The sequence below is a fragment of the Nannobrachium achirus genome (genome assembly GCF_963921795.1).
Source record: "Nannobrachium achirus genome assembly, chromosome: 20".
Classification (NCBI taxonomy): domain Eukaryota; kingdom Metazoa; phylum Chordata; class Actinopteri; order Myctophiformes; family Myctophidae; genus Nannobrachium; species Nannobrachium achirus.
The window spans coordinates 36,696,466-36,722,690 of record NC_137827.1 but is presented as its reverse complement, the minus strand read 5'-3'; the positions used below and the strand labels follow the sequence as shown (position 1 = coordinate 36,722,690).

General features: G+C 42.9%; 2 protein-coding genes across 3 annotated transcripts in view; both read right to left on the bottom strand.

Annotated features, from left to right (window-relative positions):
* trip11 (thyroid hormone receptor interactor 11) overlaps positions 1–15,690 on the bottom strand; it is a 29,004-nt gene extending 13,314 nt beyond the window's left edge. The window contains exons 1-15 of the mRNA XM_080751282.1: positions 15,155–15,690; positions 13,229–13,305; positions 12,968–13,078; positions 11,995–12,297; positions 11,670–11,738; positions 10,284–10,797; positions 9,921–9,961; positions 9,715–9,813; positions 7,704–7,907; positions 3,847–6,897; positions 3,249–3,389; positions 2,530–2,723; positions 2,138–2,301; positions 1,180–1,283; positions 10–109 (exon numbers count right to left, since the gene is read on the bottom strand). Of these exons, the coding sequence (XP_080607408.1) occupies positions 10–109; positions 1,180–1,283; positions 2,138–2,301; positions 2,530–2,723; positions 3,249–3,389; positions 3,847–6,897; positions 7,704–7,907; positions 9,715–9,813; positions 9,921–9,961; positions 10,284–10,797; positions 11,670–11,738; positions 11,995–12,297; positions 12,968–13,078; positions 13,229–13,305; positions 15,155–15,293 (5,311 nt within the window). The 5' untranslated portion in view covers positions 15,294–15,690. The remainder of the gene's footprint in view (positions 1–9; positions 110–1,179; positions 1,284–2,137; positions 2,302–2,529; positions 2,724–3,248; positions 3,390–3,846; positions 6,898–7,703; positions 7,908–9,714; positions 9,814–9,920; positions 9,962–10,283; positions 10,798–11,669; positions 11,739–11,994; positions 12,298–12,967; positions 13,079–13,228; positions 13,306–15,154) is intronic.
* Positions 15,691–16,861: 1,171 nt separating this feature from the next.
* golga5 (golgin A5) lies at positions 16,862–26,174 on the bottom strand. Of its 2 annotated transcripts, none has more exons than XM_080750557.1 (13): positions 26,020–26,174; positions 25,052–25,731; positions 24,377–24,583; positions 23,826–24,045; positions 23,342–23,465; positions 22,496–22,699; positions 20,897–21,067; positions 20,535–20,663; positions 18,986–19,084; positions 18,263–18,485; positions 17,515–17,614; positions 17,369–17,432; positions 16,862–17,272 (listed from the first exon to the last, which is right to left on the bottom strand). In XM_080750557.1, exons 2-13 carry the CDS (start codon positions 25,722–25,724, stop codon positions 17,192–17,194), a joined length of 2,295 nt encoding a protein of 764 aa, XP_080606683.1. In that variant the 5' UTR covers positions 25,725–25,731; positions 26,020–26,174; the 3' UTR covers positions 16,862–17,191. The 2 variants fall into 2 exon arrangements, with proteins under 2 accessions (XP_080606683.1, XP_080606684.1); XM_080750558.1 differs by having other exon boundaries at positions 25,052–25,725.
* Between the last annotated feature and the right edge of the window lie 51 nt (positions 26,175–26,225).

Below are 26,225 nucleotides of genomic sequence, written 5' to 3'. Positions count from 1 at the left end.
AAGACTGACCTTGGTTCTTCAGTTCTTCAAGCTGCTCCTCTTTCAGATCCAGCTGGTCTGTGAGGCGAGAGGCTGAATCCAGAGCAGCGTTGGCCTCGTCCAAGTTCACCTGACAGAAACACAGGACAGCAACAGTTCAAAACAGCCAATGAATCTACAAGGCGATCTGTCAGAGCTTTCCTTCTAAAGCTTGTAGATTGGGCATTTTTGCTGGGCAAGTTTGAAATTCTTTGAAAGTATTCTCCTACAATAGGGACAGCTGGTTAATGTTTTTTCCAAAAAAGAAAAAAAGAGAGTGTATAAACACGCTTGCATAGACATGATTTTTTGTTATAGATATATTACTTACTAGCCCAGTGGTTCCCAAACCTTTTAGCTCAAGACACAAAAGAGAAATTAAAGGTTTGCCCAGGAACCAAACTAGTGAAAATAGCAGATCTACAAGCTCACAAAGCTTCTCGTCGTGAGCTTGTATTTTCACTACTTCTTCAACTTTTTAAAAATGTATTTATGCAAATTGTATTGAAAAATAGCAGATATACAAGCTCACAGCGCGGCACCGAGTGCCGCGCTGCGAGCTTGTAGATCTGCTATTTTTGAAAAATCGTGAAAATGTGTGCAAGTTTTTCAATATATATTTTTCAAAGCAGACTCTTGTAACTCAAATCTCTGCTTCTGGGGGGTCCCTGGAACAACATGTTTTAAGATGGGGGTCTGCGGCCAAATAAATGTAATTTTGGGGGTCCTTGACATGAAAAAGTTGATTTAGAGGAAGGATTTAGAAGTCGGGTCAAAGATCGGGTCAAAGATATTCAAAGACATTTTCAAGATTGTATATTGAAATACTTTTTTAAATCGGGAACAATGGCAGTTGAGAATGCAGGCCCCACCTGGTCATGCATTACTCATTGTACCCGTTCACTTGTACCCGTAGGGCATGTCTTCCCGCCTGTCACTTTATATAGGAGGTAAACTATTACAGACTAATTATACTTATATAAAGTATGGCTTGGGGATTATTCTATGAAGTCATATACATTAGTGTTTAACAGTTCTTAAATGAGATTGCATTGCTACAACAGACTTTGGTAAATGCCACGATATGACCAATGACAAAGACACACAGTGTACTTTAGCTGAGCTAAGGTCAGAGTATGAGCAGTGTGAGGTGTCTTCTACCTGAAGAGCAGCAGCTTTGTCCCCCAGTGTCAAAGCTTTCCTTCTCCACTCGTCCTTCTCCTTCCTGTGCTTGTCCAGCTCTGATGAATACATGGCTTTCTCTTCTACGGGAACAAACTCAAGTTAGCCAGTCCATATTTACAGGAGTAAATATGTACTAATTAACTATCATGCATATTTTAAGCATCTGAGAACACATTAGTGAAGTCAGGTTTATGTGTGAACATTGCACTTTTACAGTACATCCACTTTAACTTTAGCATTTACACTTTAGTGTCAGAAGGCTGAGGCACTCCATAGGTACTGTAAATGACTGCTTAAAAGTACTAGCCCTTACCCGTTCAAAGATATGAGCTCCAAAATGATGTGCAGTGTGTGGGTTATGGGATGTGCACTGTGCACACAGTATATGAGGGATGGAAAGTAACTTTAACTGGTGCTTGCATGATGTAGGAGCATCAATGTAAGAAACCCGTTTCGTTTAATGGCTACAGAGATACTGTCCCCCCTCCCCCCCCCCCCAGCCCGCCCGCCCACCCGCCCACCCGCCTGCACACACACCCGCCTGCCTGCACACACACACACACACACACACACACACACACACAGCTGGTTAAACATTTTGCCTCAAGCTAGATGCAGAATAGATGTGCCTCATGCTAGATGCAGAATAGATAGTAGATACACCATAAAAATGCTAATATACAGCATACGATTTGTGAAAGTGACAAACGGGCTTCACAGTTATGTCAGGTGTGTTCATATGCTTATGGTGATGCGATGAAACGGCTTCACAGTTATGTCAGGTGTGTTCATATGCTTATGGTGATGCGATTTCAGATCAATTGCTCCAGCCACTGAGGAGAAACGCTGTGACAGACAGACAGACAGACACTCACTCAGACATTCGCAAAATTATAGTATAGATGAGATTTGCTAGTTCAGGCAACCAACTTGCCTTGTTGGAATTGTTCTAGCACCATCTGCAGGTTGGATAGTGACACTGCATACTGGTTGACCTGTTCCTGGGAGGTGCGGAGCTGGAGCCGTGCTTCGTCCCTCTGCTTCACCACCCCACTCAGCTGCTCCTGTAGAGACTCCACCTGCATGCTAGCCTGTTGGCTGGAGGGGGTGGAGCAGGAAAGTGTGAAAAATGAACAGCGGCCATCAGACAAATGGGCCAATAATGTCTCTACCCATTCAGCTATGGCAGCACCCAACAAATCTGTATCTGTCCATTTGTGCACTTTCAGATGTATGGGGGTCTGTAGCCTAATAATGCACACCAAACTGGGGGTCTTTGAAATTAAACAGTTTGTGAACCACTGTAATAATTTGCCTTCTACTAACCTGGCATTCTCCACAGCACTGGAGGAAGAGGCGAGTCTGCCATCGAGAAGGGTTACTCTCCTGCGTAGCTCTGCCTCCCTTTCCTCTGCAGATAAGGCCTCACGGGTGTAAGAGTCCTCGATCTCCAGCAAGTGATTGCGCAACCTTTCCAGTTCCAGGTTCAGACGCGTTTCTTTGTCCTTCACATGCTGCAGCTGAGAGAGGAGGAAAAGAACACAGGTGTGAAAGGTAGCAGTAATGCAAAGTGTATACTATAAAGTTTGAATTGTACATTGTAAGCTCCCAAACCCCTAAGTCTTAAATCAACTCCAATGTATCCAAATTGGAACTGATTCTTTTTCAAAAACATTGAAAACTTTACTGTGTATTTTATTTTAGTCTGAAAACTTCACTGTGTATTTTAGTCTGAATACTTCTCAAGAGCCAAATAGTACCCTCAAAATATTTGCTGAGCATGAGCATAATATATACCTTTCCTCCAGTATCTTATTCACAATTAAACACCTGAACATACAATCACACATCAGTCTAAGGAGCCACCCAAGCCAACCACAGCAGGCCAGTGAAAGTATTTGAGTGATGAAGTGCCTTACTATAAGAGAGCACATTTTTGAAAGAAGGATATGTATTTTTTACTCATTGAGTGGATGCTCCCACCCACGTAGGAGCTGTAAGAATAGGTATAAGCAAAGACCTGTTGCTCCTAGCTACCAACCAACCTCATGTTGTATGGCTGTCGTCTCCATTTGCTTCTGTTTGAGAGCCAGCATCACCTGGTCTCTCTCCTGCTGGAACATCACAGCTTTCTCCTGCATCGACCTCATCTCATTCAGCAGCTGGTTCAGCTCCCCAGACTTACCCTGTGTGAGATATTCATATAGGAAATCACAACCACCTGTATTTCACATTTGTCATTCAGAGGAAATATTAGAAATGAAATTAACCAATTAAATACTGTGATAATCTGATGATTTGTATTGGTATGAAATAATGCTTATTACTAAGAAATAAGATCTTGTGGTGGTCTCAAGAAAAGGGGTCAGCTGACTGCAAATGCTTGGTTGGTTGTGGGAGTGCTGAAAGTCTTTAAACTTCACATGAGCAGAAATTACATCCTTGATGCAATTTCTCCCCAACTAACAATCAAGAATTTGGAATTGAAATATGTAGGCTCTTGTGTTTGATTATGTATTTTATTTTACATAGCATTTACTCAGGCTTTTTATTTTGCCACACAGAAGGCATGGGACCATTTCCACATATGAATGCTAAAGTATCTATTCTGTAATAAGTATGAATAACGTATTCACAACTGACCTGCTCTTTGTCCTTGAGCATCTTCTCCATGGTGCTGGCCTTCTCGCTAATGGCACTCAGCTCAAACTCCTTCTCCCTCAGCAGGAGAGATACCTGCATGTTGGTTTCTTGCAGCGCCCGGAACTCTGACTCCTTTTCCCGGGAGCGTGCAGTCACCATCTCATTCTCCTCCTTCATCTTCTTGACATCCATCTCCAAGATCAGGGCGCGCTCCTTCAGGTTGGTCACTGCCTGCTTCAGCACCTCGTTGTCGTTCTCACGGTTGCGCAGCGCCTCGCTGACCTGGTTCAAATGGTCTCCTTTGGTTTTGATCAGGAGGTCCTTCTCTCTGACAGCCGTCTGCAGGGCCTCCAGCCTCTCTCTGACCCGCCGAGACTCCTCCGCCTGGCCTCTTTGCTCGCTCTCCGAAGCTAACGCAGAGTTGGACAGGCGGTGGTTGTTCTCTTGTAGAGTCCTGATCATGGCCTCCCTCTCAGCCAGCAGAGCTTGCAGCAACTGAATCTGTTTGTGCAGGCCCTTGTTGTCTGATGACGCTGCCCCCTGCTGGCTTGGAGGGGCCTCCGTTGCAAGGAAGGTCCCAGCAGTCTGAGGAGACAGAGAAACATCTGGACCCTGTGCGACACTGTCCAGTTTACCCAGAAGAACGTCCTTGGTGGTACTGAGCTGACTGATGGTCTGCTGCACATGGGCAAGCTCCTGGCTCAGGGTGCCAAGCTTCCTCTCCTTCTGCTCGTAGCTCTGGATGAGCCGTGTGTAGTCCACTGACAGCTTGGAGTTGCAGTCACTGTCGGCAGAGACCTGACCCTGCAGTTTGATCAGTTCCTCCTGCAGCTGGGCTGACTCGTGCTGCATGTTCTTCACTGTTGTGATCACTTGCTGCTTCCACTCATCCATTTTCTTTACCTGCTGCTTTAGAGTGTCTCTCTCGTGGAGGAGCTCCTCAAACTGGTTGCTGCTCACACCTCCACCCCCGGACGCAGAGTCAGGTTCCCCTCCTGACAACTGCAGGACAGCCACCAGCGTCTGGCACTTTTGGGTCAGGGCGTCAATCTCGATGTCCTTCTCCCTGATGATACGCGACAGGTTCTGGATGGTCTCCCGGAACATCTCCTGGTTTCCTGATGGGTCGCTCATTGAGGAGAGGCGCTGGTTCTCCTGCTGGAGCTTCAGCAAGGCTGCCTCCTTCCCTGCCATGATGTCCATCATGCGATGGTAATCAGAGCGAAGCTGGCTGTTCTCCCTGGTCTTCTCGTTCAGCACAGCCAGCACCTGCTCCCTCTCCACAGCATAGGCGTGCATCTGCTGTTGGAGTAACAAGAAATCTTGACTAAGTCCTCCACCCATGGAGACTCTGGCGTGCAGTGCCTGGATCTCCAGGTCTTTCTGGAGGACCATCTGAGAGAGTTTGCCCACCTCGTCACGAGACCCTGACAGCTGGTCAAGCTGCTTGGCCAGGGAGAGATTTTTCTCACTGAGTTGGTTAATTTCATTCTCCTTCTCCTTAATGCCCCTCACCAGCCGTTCTATCTCCACCTTGGACAAGTCATGCTTCTCGTTGCCATTCTCACTGTTTAGAGACTGGGTCTTGTCCTCCTGAAGGATGACTACCCCCTGTCCGGGGGGGTTATTGGGATGTCCCAGGTGCTCAGTGAAGCTGTCCACTGCCTGCTTGAGCCGTGCGATCTCTTCTTCCTTGGCGTGGATAAGCCTGTTGTAGTTGAGCGTTGTCTGCTCCTGGCGAGAGTGGGCCTGCTCCAGCTCACTCTGCTGTGCTTGGAGAGACTGCTGGGTGTGGAGGAGAGAAGCCTGCAGCTCCTCCATGGTTCTCCTCAGGGTTTGGACCTCGTCATCCAGGGCGTCCCTGGAAGATTTAAGCTGGGTGATCTCAGTTTCCAGTTCAGTAATGATATCCAGGGTTCTGGGCTCAGCCTGCGGCTGAGGCCTGCTTTGCTGGTCTCTGAGGCGATCGATCTCCTCCTTCAGGTGACTGTTTTCCTCCTTCATGCCGCTCAGCTGTTTATCTTTGTCATCTATCACCTGTCTAAGGGCTTCAACTTCCTTGTTTGCAACGCAAAGGCTGTCTTCCATTTCCCTCTGCAGCTCTGCAGCATTCTGCTTAAGTGTGTCCATAAAAGTGTCCTTCTCCTGTAGCAGGTCTGTCAGCTGCTTTTGTCCGGCGACTGTGATGGAGAGCATTTCATTTGTGTCTCTGTGGTCGGATGCCATCTGCTCTATGTCCCTCTTCAGGTGAGCTATCTCAAGGTCCTTATCCTGGTTGATCTTGATGGCACGCTCATGCTCCGTCTGCAAGGCCGAGGCATCCATGGAGCGGGCCCGTGTGAGCTCCTCGATTGTCTGCTGGTACTGTTTAGTCAGCTCTGTTAGTGCCTTCTCAGCCTGACCCAACTCTCCCTCCAGCTGGCCCTTCTCCAACTTCAAGGCTTCAATACGAGTGTCCTTCTCCCGTACCGTCCTGTTCAGAGCCATCTGGCCTTCCCTCAACTGATTACCAAGCTCTTCAATTTGACCAGCAGTCAGCTCACCCTCCGCCTTCAGCCTCTGGTTTTCCATCTTCATCTCAAAGTCATCTGACATCACCTTCTCATGGGTGCTCCTCATCTCGGCCAGCTCTCTCCTCAGCTCCGACAGCTCCCCGTCCTTCTCTGCCAACACCTCTCTCACCCCCTCCATCTCACCTCCTCTCTCTCCAACCTGACTCAGCTCTGCCCTGGTGGCAGACAGATGTTCCTCTCTCTCTTGTAGGGTTTTCCTCAGCTCAGAGGCTTCTCTGCGGGCCTCCTTGCTCTGTTCTTGCGCACGCCCCAGTTTGTCTTTGAGCTCCTTCACTGTGCTCTCCAGCTGCTGCTTGCTCATGTGCAGGTCATTGAGGGTGAAAGCACTCTGGCTCAGTTTCTCCTTCTGAGTCTCCAGCTCTTGCTCCAAGGCACCTGCCTGGTTTTTGGCCGCATTGAGCTCTGTGGACAGTCTGGTCACCTCAACCTCAGCCTCCTTCAGCTGCCCGGAAAGCTGATCCTTCACTGAGATCATATGCTAAACAAAAGGAGAAGAAAAGGACAAGCCAATCAGTTACTCTCTGTTCTGCACTTGGTTGTAATCACAAAAGTTGTGAAAGTACAAATATTAAAAGGAGAAAATTGGTCTGAAAATTGGTCTGCAGTCAAACACTAAATTCAGGCTTATATGTTTGTTTAGATCATTTTATACATTTCTGCCGTTATCGAGACGGACAAAGATGAGGAGATAACAAGCTCGGAGGTTCAGCCACCCAGGCGCAACTCTCAATTTCTTTTTTGTTTTATATACATTTTTTATTCTATGCAGTATATTAAACTGCCACGAAAAAACTGTGATTTTCGTGTTGGCTGCCATGATTTTCTTCTAACGTGTGAGCGTGTCCATTGTGCACGATGCTAACGTGTGAGCGTGTCCATTGTGCACGATGTTGAACAGATCGTGCACGATCCGCGTGCACGCCGTGGTCCGTTCGTGATTAGAAAAGACCCATCCTAATCCATGCTAGCGTTGCTGAGCTATGAGCAGTGTTGTGTAACAAGGAAGTACAGTAAATGCAACAGAAAGTGGTCACAGAGAAACGTGTTGTCCCGCCCCCAAAAATGCAAACCGGAAGCACCATCTTTGGGGCACTTTTCTGCACTTAGGCCCCGCGGATCGGCGATCCAATTTTGGATTGTTTTTAATCAAATCAAATTGATTAATAGCTCGGGAGACTCTGCGTGGCACACAAATCACAAAAAGTCAATGAGTAACATATACAGTATGTGTTTTTGAGTATGCACGATTTCTCATGGTCCAAATTATTTTCCAGTCAGTCAAACCTGTGTGGCTTCCTGGTTTTGCCCATCCAGTTCCTCCAGTTCAGCCATCAAAGTGTCTCGTTCGTCTTGTGTGTCCTTCAGGGCTCTCTCTCTGTTCTCCAGCTCCACCTTCAGGTCCTCCAGCTCCTCCAGATCACCCCCTCCCACACCTCCCCCACTGGATACATTCTCCTCAGCCACTCGGAGTCTCTCTTGCAGATTTAACTGGCAATAAAAAATAAATAAAAACAATGACAACCAACAGATATATGATATATCTTAGAAAGGAGAGTGGGCCGTCAAAGGAGTTTATGGAGCATTTGACAACATAAATGATTTGATCACTCCTTAGCAGAGATGGGAAGTAACGAAGTACAAATACTTCGTTACTGTAACGAAGTACATTTTTCAGTACTTTGTACTTTACTGAGTAATTATTTTTCTGAGTACTTTTTACTTTTATCCGTTACATTTTAACACAAGTATCTGTACTTTTACTCCGCTACATTTTCAAAACAGGCTCGCTACTTTGGTTTTATACCGGTATGTTAATGTTCCGCCGATGCGTGGCAGATCAAACAAAATGATTAGAGCGCTTGATCATCATGCATACAGGCTGCGATTACGCTCTGCTGCTGGCCAGAGTGAGAGATTCACACTGTGTCAAGTTGGCAAGGGAGGGCAAGCACCGGTCTATTTACTTCCTGTAACTAGACTAACAAATAAAACTAATCATATAGGCTACATAACAGCCTCATACCTTGTGCTCTTATTTTGAAATCCGCGGTTTTCAGAGTCTGGTTTAATTCTACCATCATGACAATGCTGTGTAAACCATTCATCTCGTCGTGGCTTTCAAACATGTCAACACGATTCACGTGGATTCTATAACTCTGGATTATGAACACACGACTTTGGCCATGTAATGCACACGCGTTGGAAATGCGTTCTTTTTGAAGCTCCGAAGTTTAGGTGAGTCAGTGGCAGTGCTTTTTAACTCATGCTGGATAAAGTGTAGCCTTGAAACGGGCAAGCTAGATAAAGTAGTGCTTCTGTCAAGTTCTGTGTGGAAAAAATGGTCTGCAGTCTGCACAACTGTAGCTTCGGTCATCTTTGCCTCGCAAAAGCCTTTGGCGTGTGTGTGTGTGTGTGTGTGCGTGTGTGTGTGTGTGTGTGTGTGTGTGTGTGTGTGTGTGTGTGTGTGTGTGTGTGTGTGTGTGTGTGTGCGTGCGCGGCACGTGCGCGCGTGCCCTCATGCGCTTGCATGCATGCGTGTGTTTGAATTGATTGATTGAATACTTGATTAGCAGTTCGCATAGCAAAAGCACGACTACAGTAGTATGGCTTATTTACATTGGGGTCCAGTGACAGACATGCATACATCTTACAGTAACAGTCAGAAATCTGTCTGTCTGTGGATGTGAGATGTATTATAATTATAATTGAACAATGAAAACGACATTCTTATTAGGAAACCTTTTCTGTATTTTAACATCAGTCATAATGGTGTAGGACTACTTGGTGGTCAATTGACACTTAAAAAAAGGGTTACAAAATTGTGGGTTGTACATTTATTTTTTATAATAATAATGATTGTACTATATTATCTGACTATAACTGGTACTCAGTCTAAAAAAAACACTGCTGCATTTAGATTTCAAATCATAGACGTGGGTTTGGTGGGGATCTTTTAATTTTAATATCCTTCAAATTCTAGAAATATACGGTAAAAATACTTTTACTTTTACTTTAAAAGTACTTTTCAAAGCACATACTTTTTACTTTTTACTTGAGTAATTATTTGGAATGAGTACTTTTACTTTTACCAAAGTCGTTTTTTTCACAAGTACTTTTACTTTTACTTAAGTACAGAATGTGAGTACTTTTCCCATCTCTGCTCCTTAGGGAGGGACCATGAAAAGGGCCATTCATAAGACTACTGTAACTAAAGGATTAGTTCTATCTAACACAGATCACACAAACCAACTCAAAGGTTTTGTAGGTTCTAATACAGAAAAAAAAAAACACTGACCTTTTCCTGTTCCAGAAATTCCTTTTCCTGTTTCATTGTTCCAATGATGGTGTTCAGCTCCAGTATATCTGCATGTTCTACTTCCTCCTTTGGTTCAGTCTTAGAAAAGAAAAAAAGGGGGGGGGGGGGGGGAGGAGTAATATTACTTAGGAGGTTTGAGACTTGAATATGACATTGCATTTGTTTGTGCTCTTATCAACACTTGCCTCCGCAAGAGTCTTCAGCCGCAATACTTCCTGCTCTGCACCTGGAAAAATGTACATAGATGAAATATTTAATGAAATGTTTGAACCCAAGATGAATAATATTATGTATATATATGATATACGGTGTAGTATATAAGAAAGACATTTTCATGGCCCTAATTGCAGATTCAGAGACACTATATTTGTATTCTACATAACAAAATGACAAGTGCAGTAAAATCATCACATATAATAACGGGAAGACACGCAATTACATCCATTGTTACATATTATTCACCTGTACTGAACCAGCGTACCCGGACCAGATTTGCTATACCTGCTATATAACATTCTGTAGAATCACAAAGAGATAAGATAATATACCTGCCAGTGCTTTCCTCAGCCCCTGGATCTCGCTGTCCAGCTGGGCTTTGTGCAAAGCTTTGCCCTCTTGCTCTTGTACCCTTGTCTGGAGCTCCGAGACAGAGGCTTGCAGCCGTGTGTAGTTCTGCAACAGCTCACTGTTCTCACCCTGGGTCTCGTCTTTCTCCAGCTGCAGACAGGCCTGCTTCCTCCTGGCCTCCTCCAGGCTGGTGGTGAGCTCCTGCATATGCTTCTCTTGAGCCTGCGCCTCCTCCTGTAGACACTGGATGGTGCTCTGGAGCTCCAGCAGTTTGGAGGAATCTGGCGGACCTGTGACCTGAACACCAGCTGGGCTTCCAATAGTCTCACCGTCCTGAAGCTGTTCTTCCAACTCTTCTATCCTCTCCTCGTACTCAGCCAGCTCCTCTCTGTGTCTCCGGGAGATGTCAGCCATCTTCTGCCGCTGGGCATCCTGCAAAGCCGTCAGCTCATGCTGGTGCTCGTCCACCTCGCGGCTCATCTCCTCTCGTAGCTCCTGTTCCAAAGCAGCAGTGACGGAAAAGTCACAGTTATAGGTCCCAGTCTCAATTGTAATGTCATCTACGTGTGGTGTCTTTAAAGTTAATTCTAGGGGTTGAAACAAAGCAATAAACCACGAAAGGATGTGCTCTAGAATTAACCGTGGTTTCTTACTGCTTTTCTAAAATGGTTACCAAATATGACAACATTACAATCATAGACATATCTCAATTGAATCTGTTTTTAATTTAGTCTCATTACAAAAATAATTTCTACAAGAAAGTATTCGTGCCCACACAAACAAGACAGTTTCTATGCAAAAGCATGGAAGTTATCGGACGGGATGCATCGCAGTATCTGCCTGATTTTAAACATGCAGTTGTGGTGGAATTCAGATCAATCAATAATCATGAGAAAATGAGGAGACAAGACAATTTATATTAGGTGGTGGTGTGGTCAAGTTTATATAACATGATATCATGGACAGAAGTACAATTAACACTCTGGGCAGTGGTAAAAGAGTTCTGCCAAGAAGAATGGTCAAACACTAGAGTTATACTGTGGCTTCAAGGCCTCTGGAACAAGCTGTACCATAACAAGATAGGCTTTACCAAAACAATAGTTACTGAGGCCCACTGAAGGCCTCTCTACCCTAACTATCAGGTATTAGTATCATCATAAATACCTAGATATTAATATAATCAATGAACACATGATCTTCTCTAAAACGTCACACATAATCAATCATGATAAACTCTAATCTACTGCACAGTCCAGCTGTGTGTTTTACAATGACACTCAGGCGATCAGAATCAAAGGACTGGAACTAACTGCTGTAGAATTTGCAATTTGGTTGGCAGTGGAAAACTGAAATGCAGTCACACTCACCTTGATAATTCTTTGAAGTTTTATAATCTCGCCCTGGTCACCATTCCCAGTTCCTGATGAATTTGATGCCTGCAATTTAAAAAGACACCTCAGCCAAATAATAGCTGACACAATCCACTAATCAAATCCACTTTCAAGAAGTTCCTTTAACTGCCTGAACTTCCTGGCTTATATCGACTAATCGATGTATGTATAAAAACCTACCAAGCCGACATCTAATATATGCTCTGATATAAATGCGACCGATAATAGCTGATCTAATAAGCTCATAAAAAAGTATAAATTGGGCTTAAGCTGTGCACAAACAAACAGTCCACCAGCTGACCTGAGACACACGCCTCCAGTGTGCCACCTCAGCCTCCAGTCGCATGACCTCCGTCGACAGCCGGTTGATCTCCTGCTGAGACCAGAGGACGTCGCTGAAGTCCATGTCGTCCCCATGGAAGCCATGATGGGACCCCGGAGGTCTTGGAAGGAAGGAGGAGGCTGAGGATGAGGTAGCTGTTGTGGAGGAAGTGGAGACAGGAAGAACGGCAGGCCCGAGGGAAGCTGTTTGGGCCGACTGCTGCAACTTCTGCACGTCTTCTTGTAGGCCACTCTGACGAGCTTTGAGGTGGCTGATCTCCACCTGGGGAGATAATGGTGAAAAAGAATGCTAATCAAGACTGGATATAAATAATGGGCACATGTTATATAGGTACCCATTATAAGAGACTAGGGGCTCTATTATGATCCAGGTCTTATGCCTTATGCCTTAACTTCTTTGCCTTTTTTTTTTACTATTTTGAAAAACATTTTTAAATACTTCAAATGCTGATCTACATCTGCACGTTGTGAGCTTGCAGATCAGCTATTTGAAATATTAAAAAAAATATGTCTATATAGTAAAAAAAAAGGCAAAGAAGTTAAGGCATAAGGCATAAGACCTGGATCATAATAGAGCCCTACGTGTTCTAAAAAAACACATTATTCATGTCATCATGACATAACTTCACTATATATACGATATATAGTTGAGTTTTGATTTAGGCTGCAGTGTTGTATATTAACAAACTGGTTTTGTTCTGTCAGGTGCATAACAGATTAATCGCATCACACCCTGTTTTGAACAACATATCAAATCACACCCTTGCATTCTTTGATGGTGTGTAATCTTGCCTATCCAAAGAATCAAAACCTTTTCCATTGTTGCATTAAATTTAGGAATGAGAGGATGTTATGACCCCTATCTGGCCACTTCTTTGAATGCAAACAAACATTAGCATAATGCCTGAAATGTAAACGTAAAATGCCCGTACATCTTTCTGCTGCAATAGTGTTCTGTACTCCATAGACTGCTGTTTGATCTGGATCTCTGAGGCCTCCAACTTCTCTTCCAGTTCTGCATACAGCTTCTTAAATCTCTCATACTGGAGAAGAGAGAGAGAGCAAAGGTGAGACATTAACATTCAGACACAGAAATGTTTTATCATATAAAAATAAAAAATTATAATAATAATCAAAGAGACTATATTTCAAATGTAAAATTCAAATACAGATGTAGACTTAAAGAATCTGACCTCCAACTTTTGAGCAGTGAAAGCAGACTCCACTTCTACCAGTTTGGAATTGGACACCTGCAGCTCAGTGGTAGCATCTGTGGTTTGATTTGAAAACAGCATGTGTTATAAAGTCAGTATCACTAACGACCAGAAAGTAGCTCTAAACACATTTTAATAAGCCCCATTGTGAATCCTCTAGAAAGCATTGCAATAAAAGCTAAAACAACCTCAACAGTTGAGAAGCTTAAATATGGAAATATGTGCAACTTTGAAATGTATATCATTATGTGATATAGGGCCACAGAAAGAAAGAGAGAGGTGTACAGACGCTTCATGATATCCTTCACTATTTATAATAGCATAGGAGCATATTTGCGGGACAAAGATATTCCACTCTAGAACAGAGTACGACATTTTCCATGGAATCTTCTAAGGCAGTGATTCTCAACCATATTGCAAGTGCCACCCTAGTTGGGGCAAACACCAAGATTCGACTTTTTTAACTTTGAAAAATGAGTTTTCATTGATGAGTTTAAAGAAGAAACTTAAAGAAGTGGTGCCATAGTTTTGTAGTTTTTCTGTTTCGTATGTGTCTATGGAATTAACGTTACTTTAATAGACCCCTGGGTGTGGTTATAATATGCAAATATGTCTTCCCTGTGAATTTTTGGTTTCTTCCTGAAAGCCTCTGAGTCAAAAGGCTGTGCTTTAGTCAGTGACACACTAAAATCATCCCCTACCCTTATTATCATATGAAAATAGCTGTAGGCTAACTTCAAGTGGGTGGTGCAAAGGTAAAAAACAGGTATACTTAACAGGTGGGTTTGGCCACATAAAAACATAATTCTAACATTTCTATACACTTTTGTGGGGGAAAGAAATCTTCCTCCTAAGTCCTAATATAATGATGATCATGTTTAAATGCTCCTCATTGACTTACATTGTACAGTGAAAATGCTCTCAAATTCACTCTTTTAGGACGTACGCAAGCAAAGTTGATTCAGACAATATGCAACAGAACATCACAAACACAAAACCTAGTACTGTTTCTTAATAAAAATATTAAATAACTGTTGATTTAACAATTTTTATTAGGAAGAAACGGAATGGATCCCTCTACATTTAATTTAATTTAAATAAACAGTACTTTGTTTGTGTTCGTTTACGTAGTTACATGGTAACTACACAACCCAGACCTCTATGAACGTGGTCTTGCCCAAGTGGTCAGATGGGTGGGCCGCGAACACTTTTAACATGTTCGAGTGGGCCCTGATCCCCTGAAAATCCCCTGAAAGTTTGAGATTCACTGTTCTAATGGACACCACATAACGTCCTCCTTCTCACACTCATTCTCACTCAAACAGGCAGGTCTGCTTAACCAGGTTCACATGACAGAAATCTAGCTTGGCTGAGAACACAAACATTCTGGGGTTGTTTGTGATAGAATTTTAACTGCATGCAATCGCACTCTTCGATGAAATGTACAGATAATGTATCTGATGTACAGATCATTTGTCTGTGGACACAGTCACACGGCCCCATGAACTTTTTTTTGTGCAGTGGCTGTGAGGTGGAGATCTGTGATCAAAGTTCTTTTTGTGACATTCCTTTGGGCTATCTCTCAGAAGCTGTTTTGCTTTAAACAGCTGATACTTTTTGGATGAATGAATGCTTTTGAATGCAGATATTTTTCTACAGCATGTGTTTGAATAGAAATAAAGTACAACATGCAGTGAATATGTATGTAATAAACCATTTAACTCTGGCTATTATTAGTTATCACCAGCTGTGTTGCGACAATAGTGGAAGCATCTGTGTATCAATTCAATGGTTTTATTGCATGGGAAACAATAAGAAATGTAGGACATGGAATTGGGAGCACGCATTCTATTATGTATAAAATCAAGACTGTAGGTTGTGGCCCTTGATGTGACCATGTCTTACCTCCTACTTCTTCAACTCCTTCCAGCAGCATATCTTTGGTAAAGGTGGAGATCTGTCCGGTGAAGGATGACAGGCTTCCCCCCACCTGGCCAAGGGACTGGCCGAGGCCAGAGCCGAGCCCACCCAGCCACGATGACATCTTGGTGAAAGGCAAAAAACAAAACAAAAACAAAGAAAGAAAGGCTAAAAAAACCTAAGCTAGCTAGCCTAACGACGGCTGGCGAGTTCGCAACGTTAGGTCATACAGATCAATATTCTCGAACACAGAAACACCTCCAGGTTCAATACACACTTTGTTTTCTGGGTCAAACAACTCGCCTTTAGAGCTGACATACGCTGTCATTCGGGGTCTGTGAGGCTAAACTCGTACGGTAACGTGAAGACAAGCGAGATAAACGCCATTCTAGCTCGACCTAACGGCAGAAACCTTTAGTTGACGAGGTTATGTTGCTACTCGCATCATCAGTAATGTTTATCCGCATTATTTGGCGATGATTTGAAGCCGGCTCTAAACAAAACAGCGCCTGTGGAGTGGACTGAGTGCCACCTCAACTGCAGCCATTATCGGCTGCTAGGGCTCGATGGTTGACAACTTTGACGTGGACACAGGCAAGAAGCACGGGACGGCAATGCATTGTGGGATCGTGGAGGACCAACAACCAGCAACCATGGACGAGGCAACGTTCAAGAGCAGCAATATTGTTTACTAAAGCTAGATCACTGTTTCCTAAACAGTGGGTCGCGACCCATTTGTGGGTCAAGGACCCATTTTTATAGGTCATGACTAAAGTAAAAATCTCATTTTCTGATGGAAAATCTTTTGAAATATATCATTTTATTTTTGAAAATAAAATAAAAATAAGAATCTTATAAATGTTCAATCAAACAAACACATCTAAGAAATTCCATGAATAAAACATAATATATAGTGAAAAAAAGCTGATCTACAAGCTCTCAACGTGGCACGAAGCGACACATTGTGAGCTTGTAGATCTGCTATTTCCACTAGTTTGGGTCCCGGGGCTAATTTCTCTTTTGGGTCATGGGCTAAAACGTTTTGGAACCAGTACTGAGCTACAGTAGATGCACAAAATGTAAATTAAAAATGTGTTAAAGCTGCAATCCAGAGCTTATTTTAATTAATACATTATTTTAACCCATCAGAGTACGTTATTACAATATAACAACTAGCACGTACGTAAATCCTTATTTGGTTGAATTAGTCTACTCTATTGAGAAATGTAGGGTAGGACCCATGCTGGTTCACAACCCCAAACAACTCTTATTGTCCGAAGCTCATAAGTGTAGCATCCCCTGGCCAAGTACAAATTTTGTCTCGGAAGACTACAAATTTGATCGCTCATGCGGGAGAGACCATTTGTTTTGACTTTGAGTAGGACATACAATTTATGGACTGCATCTTTAGCATGTGTTTTGCCTAAAAAGCCAAAACATATTTCTAATAGAATATGAATTGTGTACATTTTAGCCAGGTTTATGTGCATATCTCGACCACTACATTCATAAATGGACTATCTATCTCCAACCTTGATTGCAAGTTAAGCAATTTCATGGCCATCTGATGATCTCAGGCTCCGAGGTGAGAGTCCATACCACTACAGCGACAAAATATGTATTTCCTTAACATTCAGTGTAATAAAATGTAAATAATTAGTATGAACACCAGTTAAAGTTTCTAAGATTTTTATTAAAAGAATCTTTTTTACATAGTGTTAAATAAAATCTGTCAGGAAAACAAAAGGGTGATGATGAGGAGAGAGAGGGGCGAAATCAACTTTTATTTAATACCCCACTATTAATCCCAACCGGTACAGTATATTGCTGCATAATCAATGTCAAATTCCATGCTATAGCCACTGTGGGTATCCTCAGAATGAAGACGGGACACTGGAGGAAAGAACCACACATCTGAAATCCATAGCATGTCTGTGCAAACCAAGTATTAAGTCCTAAGAAGAATATGCTAGCTTGAGCCATGTTCCAGCAGCTTGAACCATTCAGTTCTGTGTAAGACTTCTATCTTCCATCCGGATGGCCATGGTGCATCTCTGGCGTGTAGGTCAGAAGAACCACCATGACCCATAGGTGCAGTAGCCCCTGGGAAAGAAATTGGGTAGAAAAGTTGTATTTATTTATTTATGGCATGAATCAACACTGCATAATATTGAATACTTATTATGTACAAATACTCACTATGTACAGGATAACAAAAACTCTGGCCATGGGGTAGCGTCTCAAGAAGATCCCCAGTCGTATGCTGAAATTACAACATCATCCATGTTTAATGTGAACAAATGTCTCAGAGGAAACACGTGCTATACTGTAGAACAATGCCACACCTGAACTTGTCAATGGTGCTGGCTGCCTTGCGTACTTGGCCGTACACTCCGGGGCTGTCCTGGTCACTAAAAAGGATTGGTGTATTCCTTTGCCGTGCCCCTGTAAAGTAAACACACAGAATAGTAAACGCCCATGTGAAAGAAGTTAATAATGAGGGCAAGTCTAATCGGCCATGGACACATTGACTTTCTAAGTTAAGGGTTGATAACCAAATATACCATTTAAAACATTTGATGTGTCATCATCATACTCAATAGTTTAAACAAAAACTGTACATATTAACCAGAATACATTTCATGTGTCATCATACTGATATTCATTTGGTTAAAACAAATGTTTTTTGTTAACACATTAAAACTCTATATTCTGATAGTAATCACAGCCAGAGTGTTTGTTCAATAACAGGGGTCTCGCAGTCATTACTGAACACACACTATTTATTATTATTATTATTTTCCTTACGTTTTCCTAAAATGAGAATAAACATAACAATATCGCAAATATGTGATTTTTATCAAAATAAAATAATATTTCAGGAAAACTGTATTCTGTCACCTGACAATTTGGATGAGGAAGGCATATTTCCCATGCATAATAAAATACAGTCAAGTTTTTTCCACATTTACTGTACACAAGGATGGATTTAAAAAAAAGAAGAAAAAAGCTCCATCAACATCGTACAAAATTCTAAATACAAAAATACCTTTTAAGTGTATTTCCTACCTTTGTATCAAGGTTCTATCCTACCTGGTCCCTCTAAGTGCCCCATGTTGATGGCTGGCCCTCCACTCTGTCCTCCCTGAGCGTTCTTCAGCTGCTGTTCCAGGCGCTCCAGCTGGAAGACCAGGGAGCTCTTCTCTGTGCCCAGAGCCTCCAGCATCGTCTGCTTCTGGATCAGTGTCTCCGTCAGTTGGTGCAACCGACTCTCCAGTTCTGCCTCGCTGCTGCTGCTGAGTGCCTTGTTGGTCAGCTAGTTGTAACACAGTTCATCAAGAGGTAGCAAGCACTTCATTAATAAAAGGGACGTTAAACTCATAAAACATACAGTAAACATAGTAACTGCAGTTTGTCCTCGGCCTTTAGAGTTAACGGAGTAATCACAGAATATTTTCATCACAGAGTCATTGGATATTTTTGGTTAATGCTTTTTTCTATTCTGCAAAAATCCTTATGACTTGAAACGTAATAAAAGCAAACAAATATTTTGAAATCAAACCTTTCCCAGTAGTGTCCCTTTATGCTTTAGGATGGATGGATTGTTTTTATTTCATTTTTTCCAATAATTTGATTGTGCATCAAAGACAACATGTAATAAGTATGTCATGACGGTACAAAAAGATCATCAATTTTCAAAACAACTGAGTTTGTGCAGGCGGTTTATAATTTATTTCAGGGTTACATTTTGTGCAAGATAAACCAAAACAACACCAAAATAGATGTTACAAATTCACAGGAAAAAAAGTAGTTTACCTGGTTCCTGAGTTTTTGGATTTCATCCTCTCTGTCTTTGATTCTGCTCTGAAGGGTGGCTTTGGCTCGGTGCTGTTCGTCCTCAACGTACTGCAACTCCTGTGGCAGAAATCAGTACAAATCTCAGTCTCCATTTGTCCCCCAACATAAACCAATGATGTGATGGGAAACACACAGTAAAATAATAATCCTCCAAACATAACAGAATGATTGTTAGCTAGTAACATACCGTAAACTTGTAAACTGCACATTGTAGCAGCTGTATGTAAACGTTTAAAATTTATTTTAGCCACTTTCTTTTTAATCTTTATTTGATGATGCTAACATTGACTGCCAAAGCGTTTGCATGTATAGATGCTTCTTTATTTCTCATTTTTTCTTCCCATCAACATTGATGTTTATCATGTTACTATGCTGTTCTAGAAGAAAAGTAAATTCTATTCTTATTAGGGGTCGACCGATATGGGATTTTCATGTTCGATTTCGATATCGATAAGTCGTAATCAAAAAGGCCGATAACCGATATTATGAACCGATATGCATTTTAAGAAAAAATATATATATCCCCCAATTTGAAATAACTAGCCCTTACCCGTTCAAAGATATGAGCTCCGAAATGATGTGCAGTGGGTGGGTTATGGGATGTGCACTGTGCACACAGTATATGAGGGATGGAAAGTAACTTTAACTGGTGCTTGCATGATAATATGTAGGAGCATCAATGTAAGAAATACCCGTTTTGTTTAATGGCTACAGAGATACTGTGTACCGATCTGCATGATTTTTGGACAAAATCTGTAACAGGGCCAGACAACCGACCCCCCCCCCCCCCCCGCCCGCCCGCCTGCACACACGCACACACACACACACACACACACACACACACACACACACACACACACACACACACACACACACACACACACACACACACACACACACACACACACACACACACACACACACACAGCTGGTTAAACATGTTGCTAGATGCAGAATAGATATGCCTCAAGCTAGATGCAGAATAGATATAGGCACACCATAAAAAAATGCTAATATACAGCATATGATTTGTGAAAGTGACAAACGGGCTTCACAGTTATGTCAGGTGTGTTCATATGCTTATGGTGATGCGATTTCAGATCAATTGCTCCAGCCACTGAGGAGAAACGCTGTGACAGACACTCAGACACTCAGACAGACAGACACTCACTCAGACATTCCGAAAATTATATGTTTGATGGTTAATTAATTTATATATTTTTCCCATCCTAAATGTCTAGAGGCTCACATCTAGTCGCCACATACTAGAATAGCGTTAAAAACGTATTCCGCAAAAAATAAATAAATAATAAAAAATATATATTGATTTTTTTCCAACTTTTTTCTTCGATATCGATATTTTTCGATATTCATAAATGTTATGAATATCGACTTCGATTATCGCCCGTTTTCGATAATCGGTTGATCCCTAATTCTTATATCTCTGTATACAAGATGTAACAATAATGAAGATCCTTGAACCTTGTGAAAATGTTCTAACTCTCACCTGTTTGTAGCGCTCCACCTCAGCCTCTGCCTCCTGTCGGACTCGATTCTGTAAAGCCTGCTGTTCCTGCTGCTCCATCTGCTGCTCCCGCCATGCCTCTGCCTCCGTCATGGCCTGGTTCTCGAAATCCTGGCCATAGAAAGACAAGGAATCTCAGCCATTCAAGCTCTGAATGTGTCAAATTCACAACTATACAGCCAGAAGCAGTTATTGCTGGCAGTGGCAGGGAAATGGCTAGACTTCAAGCTTTCACCACTAAATCCCCAACGTTCTGTTGCAATTTGTTTTGGAAGCGGAATATTTGTATTATTGTGTTGTTGTTTTGTTAACCACACAACTGTGCACCTCTGGGTTTATCGAACCTGTAATTCTGCGCGGAGCGTGTGCACTTGGCCCTGCAGCTTCTGGATCTCGTCTCTCTGGAGCTCCTTCTCGTGTCGCAGCTCCTCCAGCTCCAGAGCCGTGGCACCGCTCCCATCTAGAGCCTCCAGCCCAGACCCCTCCTTCAGACTACTGATCAACTTCTCTTTGGACTGGACAAACATGTTTACAGAGCAGAAGAATGTTCTTTTTTGCATATGCACAAATATGGTAGATGTACAGTATATACTATATAGGGCAGGGGTTTTCAAAGTGGGTGACGGCTGACGGGGCACCGCGACGGCAGTCCAGGGGTGCTGCGAGATCATTTGATAATATTTGGAATTTATTTGGACACTTGAAAAAATATTTTGTATCATTTTAAACTTGAAGTACAAAGTTATTTTCAGTCAGTTCTAACCAAAATGGCTATTATCTCAACGCTTTCCTCGCAACATAATCACTAAGATATCGTCACTGTCGGGCAGAAACCTTGTATCTCCAAGTTTCAAATGTGTACGTCTTTTGCCCTGCTTCATCATACAAGACTGTCACACAAAACTGGTGAAAACAGCCGATCTACAAGCACACAACGCCTCGCGATGCGAGGCGTTGTGTGCTTGTAGATCTGCTGTTTTCACTAGTTTAGTACATTTTATAGATGAGAAATACAAAACGAACGGCTCTGGACATACAAGGTTTCCACCCGACAACGACGATATGCTATAAATATAAGGTGCACTGCTGGGAGTAAAAATTATAATGTAGGGGTGCCTCGGATTAAAAAAATATTTATGGGGTGCCCTGAGACAAAAAAGTTTGGGAACCCCTGATATAGGGAACCAAATTATACAGATTATTGCACTCGAGTGGGGCTTAAAATAGTAATGCCCCACTTGAAGTAATCATCCACCTAAACTCTAAACGAATGGTAAATACACAAGTTCACAACAAGCTAAGTAGTGATAGTGATGTTACTGACACTGAGACAGCAGTGGTACTATTTTGTTGGTATATTATCCTGAAAATGGATAGCTACTTGGAAAACATGCACGTGCAGCATAGACTAAAAACAAGGGAATTCTTTTGTGAAAATAATTAAATACCTTTTTCCTGAGTGGTTTATTGTATTTTCAGGTGTAATAAATTAATAACAAACAATACTGCTTAGGTGTAGAATTGCTTAATATACTAGAATATTAAAGACGCTTAGAATATCACTGTCTGTATAAAAATAATAATATATATCGTCACTGTCGGGCAGAAACCTCGTATCTCCACGTTTGAAATGTGTATGTTTTTTCGTAAAGTAAAGCCCTGCTTCATCGTAGAAGGCCGTCGCACAAAAGTAGTGAAAACAGCAGATCTACAATCACACAACGCCTCGCGGTGCGAGGCGTTGTGTGCTTGTAGATCGGCTGTTTTCACTAGTTTAGTTGATAAATACAAAATGAACGGTTTTGGACATACAAGGTTTCCACCCGTCAACGACGATATGTAATTTATAAAACACTTTTCTAAGCGCTCAAAGACACTGTAACGTCTTGATTTACACTCCTTTGAAGGAGAACGGCTAAAGCCAGTAGCAGAGGACCTCTGACCTGCAGGATACGTGAAGCTTTATGCTTGTAGTCCTGTAGCTCCTGCTTGGCCGTCTCAGCTGCTGCTTTGGCACTTTTCATCTGCTGCTGGAGGTCGTCGGCCCTGTGCTTCTCCTCCATCACCCGTCGCTCTGCTGCAGTCACTGCCTCCGCCAGTGTCTGCCTCTCAGCCTCTACTCTGGATAACCTGCTAGAGTACTCATTCTGTGTAGAGAGCAGGAGGATGACCAAACAATCTTTACCGTTTCAAAAGAAATCTTCAAAAAACGACATAACATAAGAACACGCGCACGCACGCGCACACACACACACACACTAGGGCACTCACCAAATATTCGAATATCAAAGTCACTATTCGACGTTGTTCACCAAAGTCGAATATTCGCTTACGGTATTTTTTATTGTTTTCTCTTTAAAAATATATATAGTTTATAATGCTGGTGGATGAATTTGTTAATGCTCTATACCAGGGGTTCTCAAACCTTTTTAGGCCGTAACCCCCAAAATAAACATATTTGAACTGGGGACCCCCACCCTGACAAGCACTTGGAATTGTAGGTATTACATTTAATGTGACTTGGTTCCACAGATACATATTGAGAAAATAGCAGATCTACATGCTCACAACGCCTCGCGTTGCGAGGCGTTGTGAGTATGTAGATCGGCTATTTTCACAATGTTCGCCTCTTGCTTACTTAATATTTGACAGTTTGGCCAGTCCTGTAGAATATTCGACTATTCAAATACTTTGAGGTCGAATAAATCGAATACTAAAAATCACTATTCGTGAATGCCCTAATACACGCACGCACGCACACACACACACACACACACACACACACACACCTGCATCTGCCTGTAGCTGTCCTGCTCCCTCTTCAGGGACAGCTCAGCTTCTCTCAGCCTTTCCTGTACAGTTTCAAGAGCTTGTGAATGCAGGTTGTTGCCCTCTGACTGGTCCAGCATGATTCTGAACAAAGGGAAAGGAATAATATAAATCGATAAGCAATGTAAGCTGACATTATGGCATTAGGCTTGAGAGTTAAGTGCAGGCTTTGCAAGTGACAGAAAGTGTGTGATCCAATCTAAAGTACATTAAACTAGAGAGAGACCCATCTGAGAGGCAATCACCACGTCTCTACAATATATAAACGTAGCTGGGAGTTGCTCAACATACTCTACAACGTACTCTCACAACAGAGCATATTTGAGGTCTCATGGGGTTGTGTCGCCACCTCACACTGTTGGTACGCTGCTATAACTAATGTAGTCCAAACATGTTGTCACAACATACTATAACTGTGTTTGCTGAGATGCAATGACACTGTACCTTGACCTTTCACACTGTGCCTCCTCTAGTGCAACGTTGCGAGACTTTAGCAGCTGGTCAGCTTCATCCAGTCTGATTTTCAGGACAGCAAGCTGACCATCCTTAGCAGAGAGGGCTTCTGCGAGGTCATCAACCTGCGACCGCATGTCCCTAACTGTGCGGTCTGTGCGGGACTGGTCCGAGTTCCATTTCTCTGCTCGCAGGCGGGTCTGATTCAGTTCTATATGAAAGGACAGCAGCTATTTAAAACCATTACAGATGAAAGTTGCTGTTGCCTGTTATCCTCGTTGCTGTTGGGCAGAAACCTTATATCTCCATATTTCAACCTTTTGTTTTTGCTAATTAATGCCCTACTTCGTCAGTCAGTGCCACACAAAAACAATTATTGTCGTAATGTGTTGTAGATCATCTATTTTTGAACATGAAAGTCTGTCTGTAGGTTTTATAAATATTGAAACAAAGAAAAATATTAACAAGAGCTTGTGTTTTGGACATAATGAGGTTTCTGCCCAACAGTAAAGCTATGTGGCCTCATCTTCACAACAACCTACCCTCCTGCATGTCCTTTGCTCTCTGGATGAGGGATGCCATCTCCTGGTTTAGGGAGGAAACCTCGCCGCGCAGCAGCTGGTTCTCCAGACGCAGACTGGACAGGACCAGACTCTGGGGCTCCTCTGTGGGAGGAGATGCCTCCTGTCTGGCGGAGGACTCTGTGGGAGGGGCCATGCCAGAGTCTGAACCGGAACTCTCAGGTGTTTCTATGAAAGGGGGAAATCACAAAAACAGCTCTGAGACAGAAATCAGTGAGGCAACTGTATTGTGCACTGTGCTCAGATTGGTTAGACAGCAGTTTGGAGGAATGAATACATTGATATATCCACAACTTTCCAACATCCCATCCATCGTGCATTGCGCAGAATGTGCAGGCATCTTCCGGCGCCGCAGCCGAGTGATCTACAAGCTCACAACGGTTGCATCTGTGACGCGACGTGAGCTTGTATGTCTGCTGTTAACCGGAAGTGTCCCGCAAATAATGCTACAGTAAATTCTCGCGGAAACAGGTGGATAGATATTTCTTAAAATATATAATCTCAATGACAAAGGCAATTTCTTCTTAACATTTTTCCACATTGTTGTCCTCATACAAACAATGACAACTATACAATGCTATACATACTATACTATTCAACTTAAAACTAAAGTGAACAACTACTATACATTCATACCGTGGCTTTGATCTTTGGCAGACCCATCATCTGAGATCTTCATGCTGTGAGTGGACAAAGAGCTGAGGCTTGATGCCCGTGAGATGCCCCTGGTCGAGGGGGGAGTGGAAGGGGCCGAGGGGAGACTATGAAGAGGTGCAGCGGCGGAGAGGGGAGCGACAGCAGGTGCGCCTTGTACCTCAGCGACTTCAGGGACCACCACTTTCAGAGGCTCTCGTCTCAAATCCTTCCTGTCACCAGAAGGTGGGTCCGAACTGTTAAGAAAGTCAAATAGCATGTCGTCGTCCACATCCTGCTCGCTCTTTTTGCGCCTCACAAAGCCAGAGGAGGCTTTGACTGTGTTGGGGCTGGTGGGGGCGTTGCTGGCTGAAGAGGACACATTAGCTGTGCCAGCCAGCAGTGTCAGGTTGGATCTCTTGATGTTGGAAGCAGCTGTGGAAATAAAGCTTGTTGCATCCTGCGGAGAGGCATAGGCGTGTTGTGTCACAGAGGTGTCGGTCTTGTAACCTGTGCTGCTATATCCAGATGTGCTCGTGGAATCATCCTCATATGTTCTTGAAAAGGAGGACGTTCTCTGGATCTCTTGAGTTTTACTAAGGGCAGTGGCAGCGCCCTGGTCCACTTTAGTCAGGAAATCTTCAGCTTTCCCTGCCAATTCAGTAAACCAAGACATTCTGCACCTACGGGAGAAACAAGCTAACAGATGAGCTCATATTTACAGCTACAGCTAGCATTCTTTCTAACTAACATGGTGGTAACGTTACCAACTGGTGCTATTTAATGTGAGCATGCATAATATAAAGGGCCGTTGGCATACAATTCTGCTGCCACTGACAATAAACTAAAGGTCGTTGGCATAGAAATCTGCTGCCAATATGACAATAACTGGACACAAGAGGTTTAAGATCATCATCTCTGTACCCTAAATGCTAACAGGCTAGCTAGTTGTTATGGAAAGCTATACATACCGTTATTGAACGACGCCCAAAAATGCAAAAGATCACCAGTTAGTTTGCTATCGGTCAGGTTGGATTGGTGATAATGATTGAGGGGCGATACTGTTTGAAAATACACTGTCGAATGTCATCATCTGTCAAATAGGATCTTGTTGACCTGCTCGGGACTACAATACGTGGACCAGGAAGTGTAACAAGCAAGGACCTCAAAACAGAGT

Bases quoted from the DNA above. Each gene is read 5' to 3' on its own strand.
- golga5 (XM_080750557.1), bottom strand. From the start codon at position 25,724: ATGTCTTGGTTTACTGAATTGGCAGGGAAAGCTGAAGATTTCCTGACT. The intron at 17,615-18,262 runs GTAGGATAGAAC...TTTACTTTACAG, and splicing joins GGGGCACTTAGAGGGACCAG to GGGCACGGCAAAGGAATACA. The intron at 17,273-17,368 runs GTGAGTATTTGT...TTTCTTTCCCAG, and splicing joins TTTTTGTTATCCTGTACATA to GGGCTACTGCACCTATGGGT.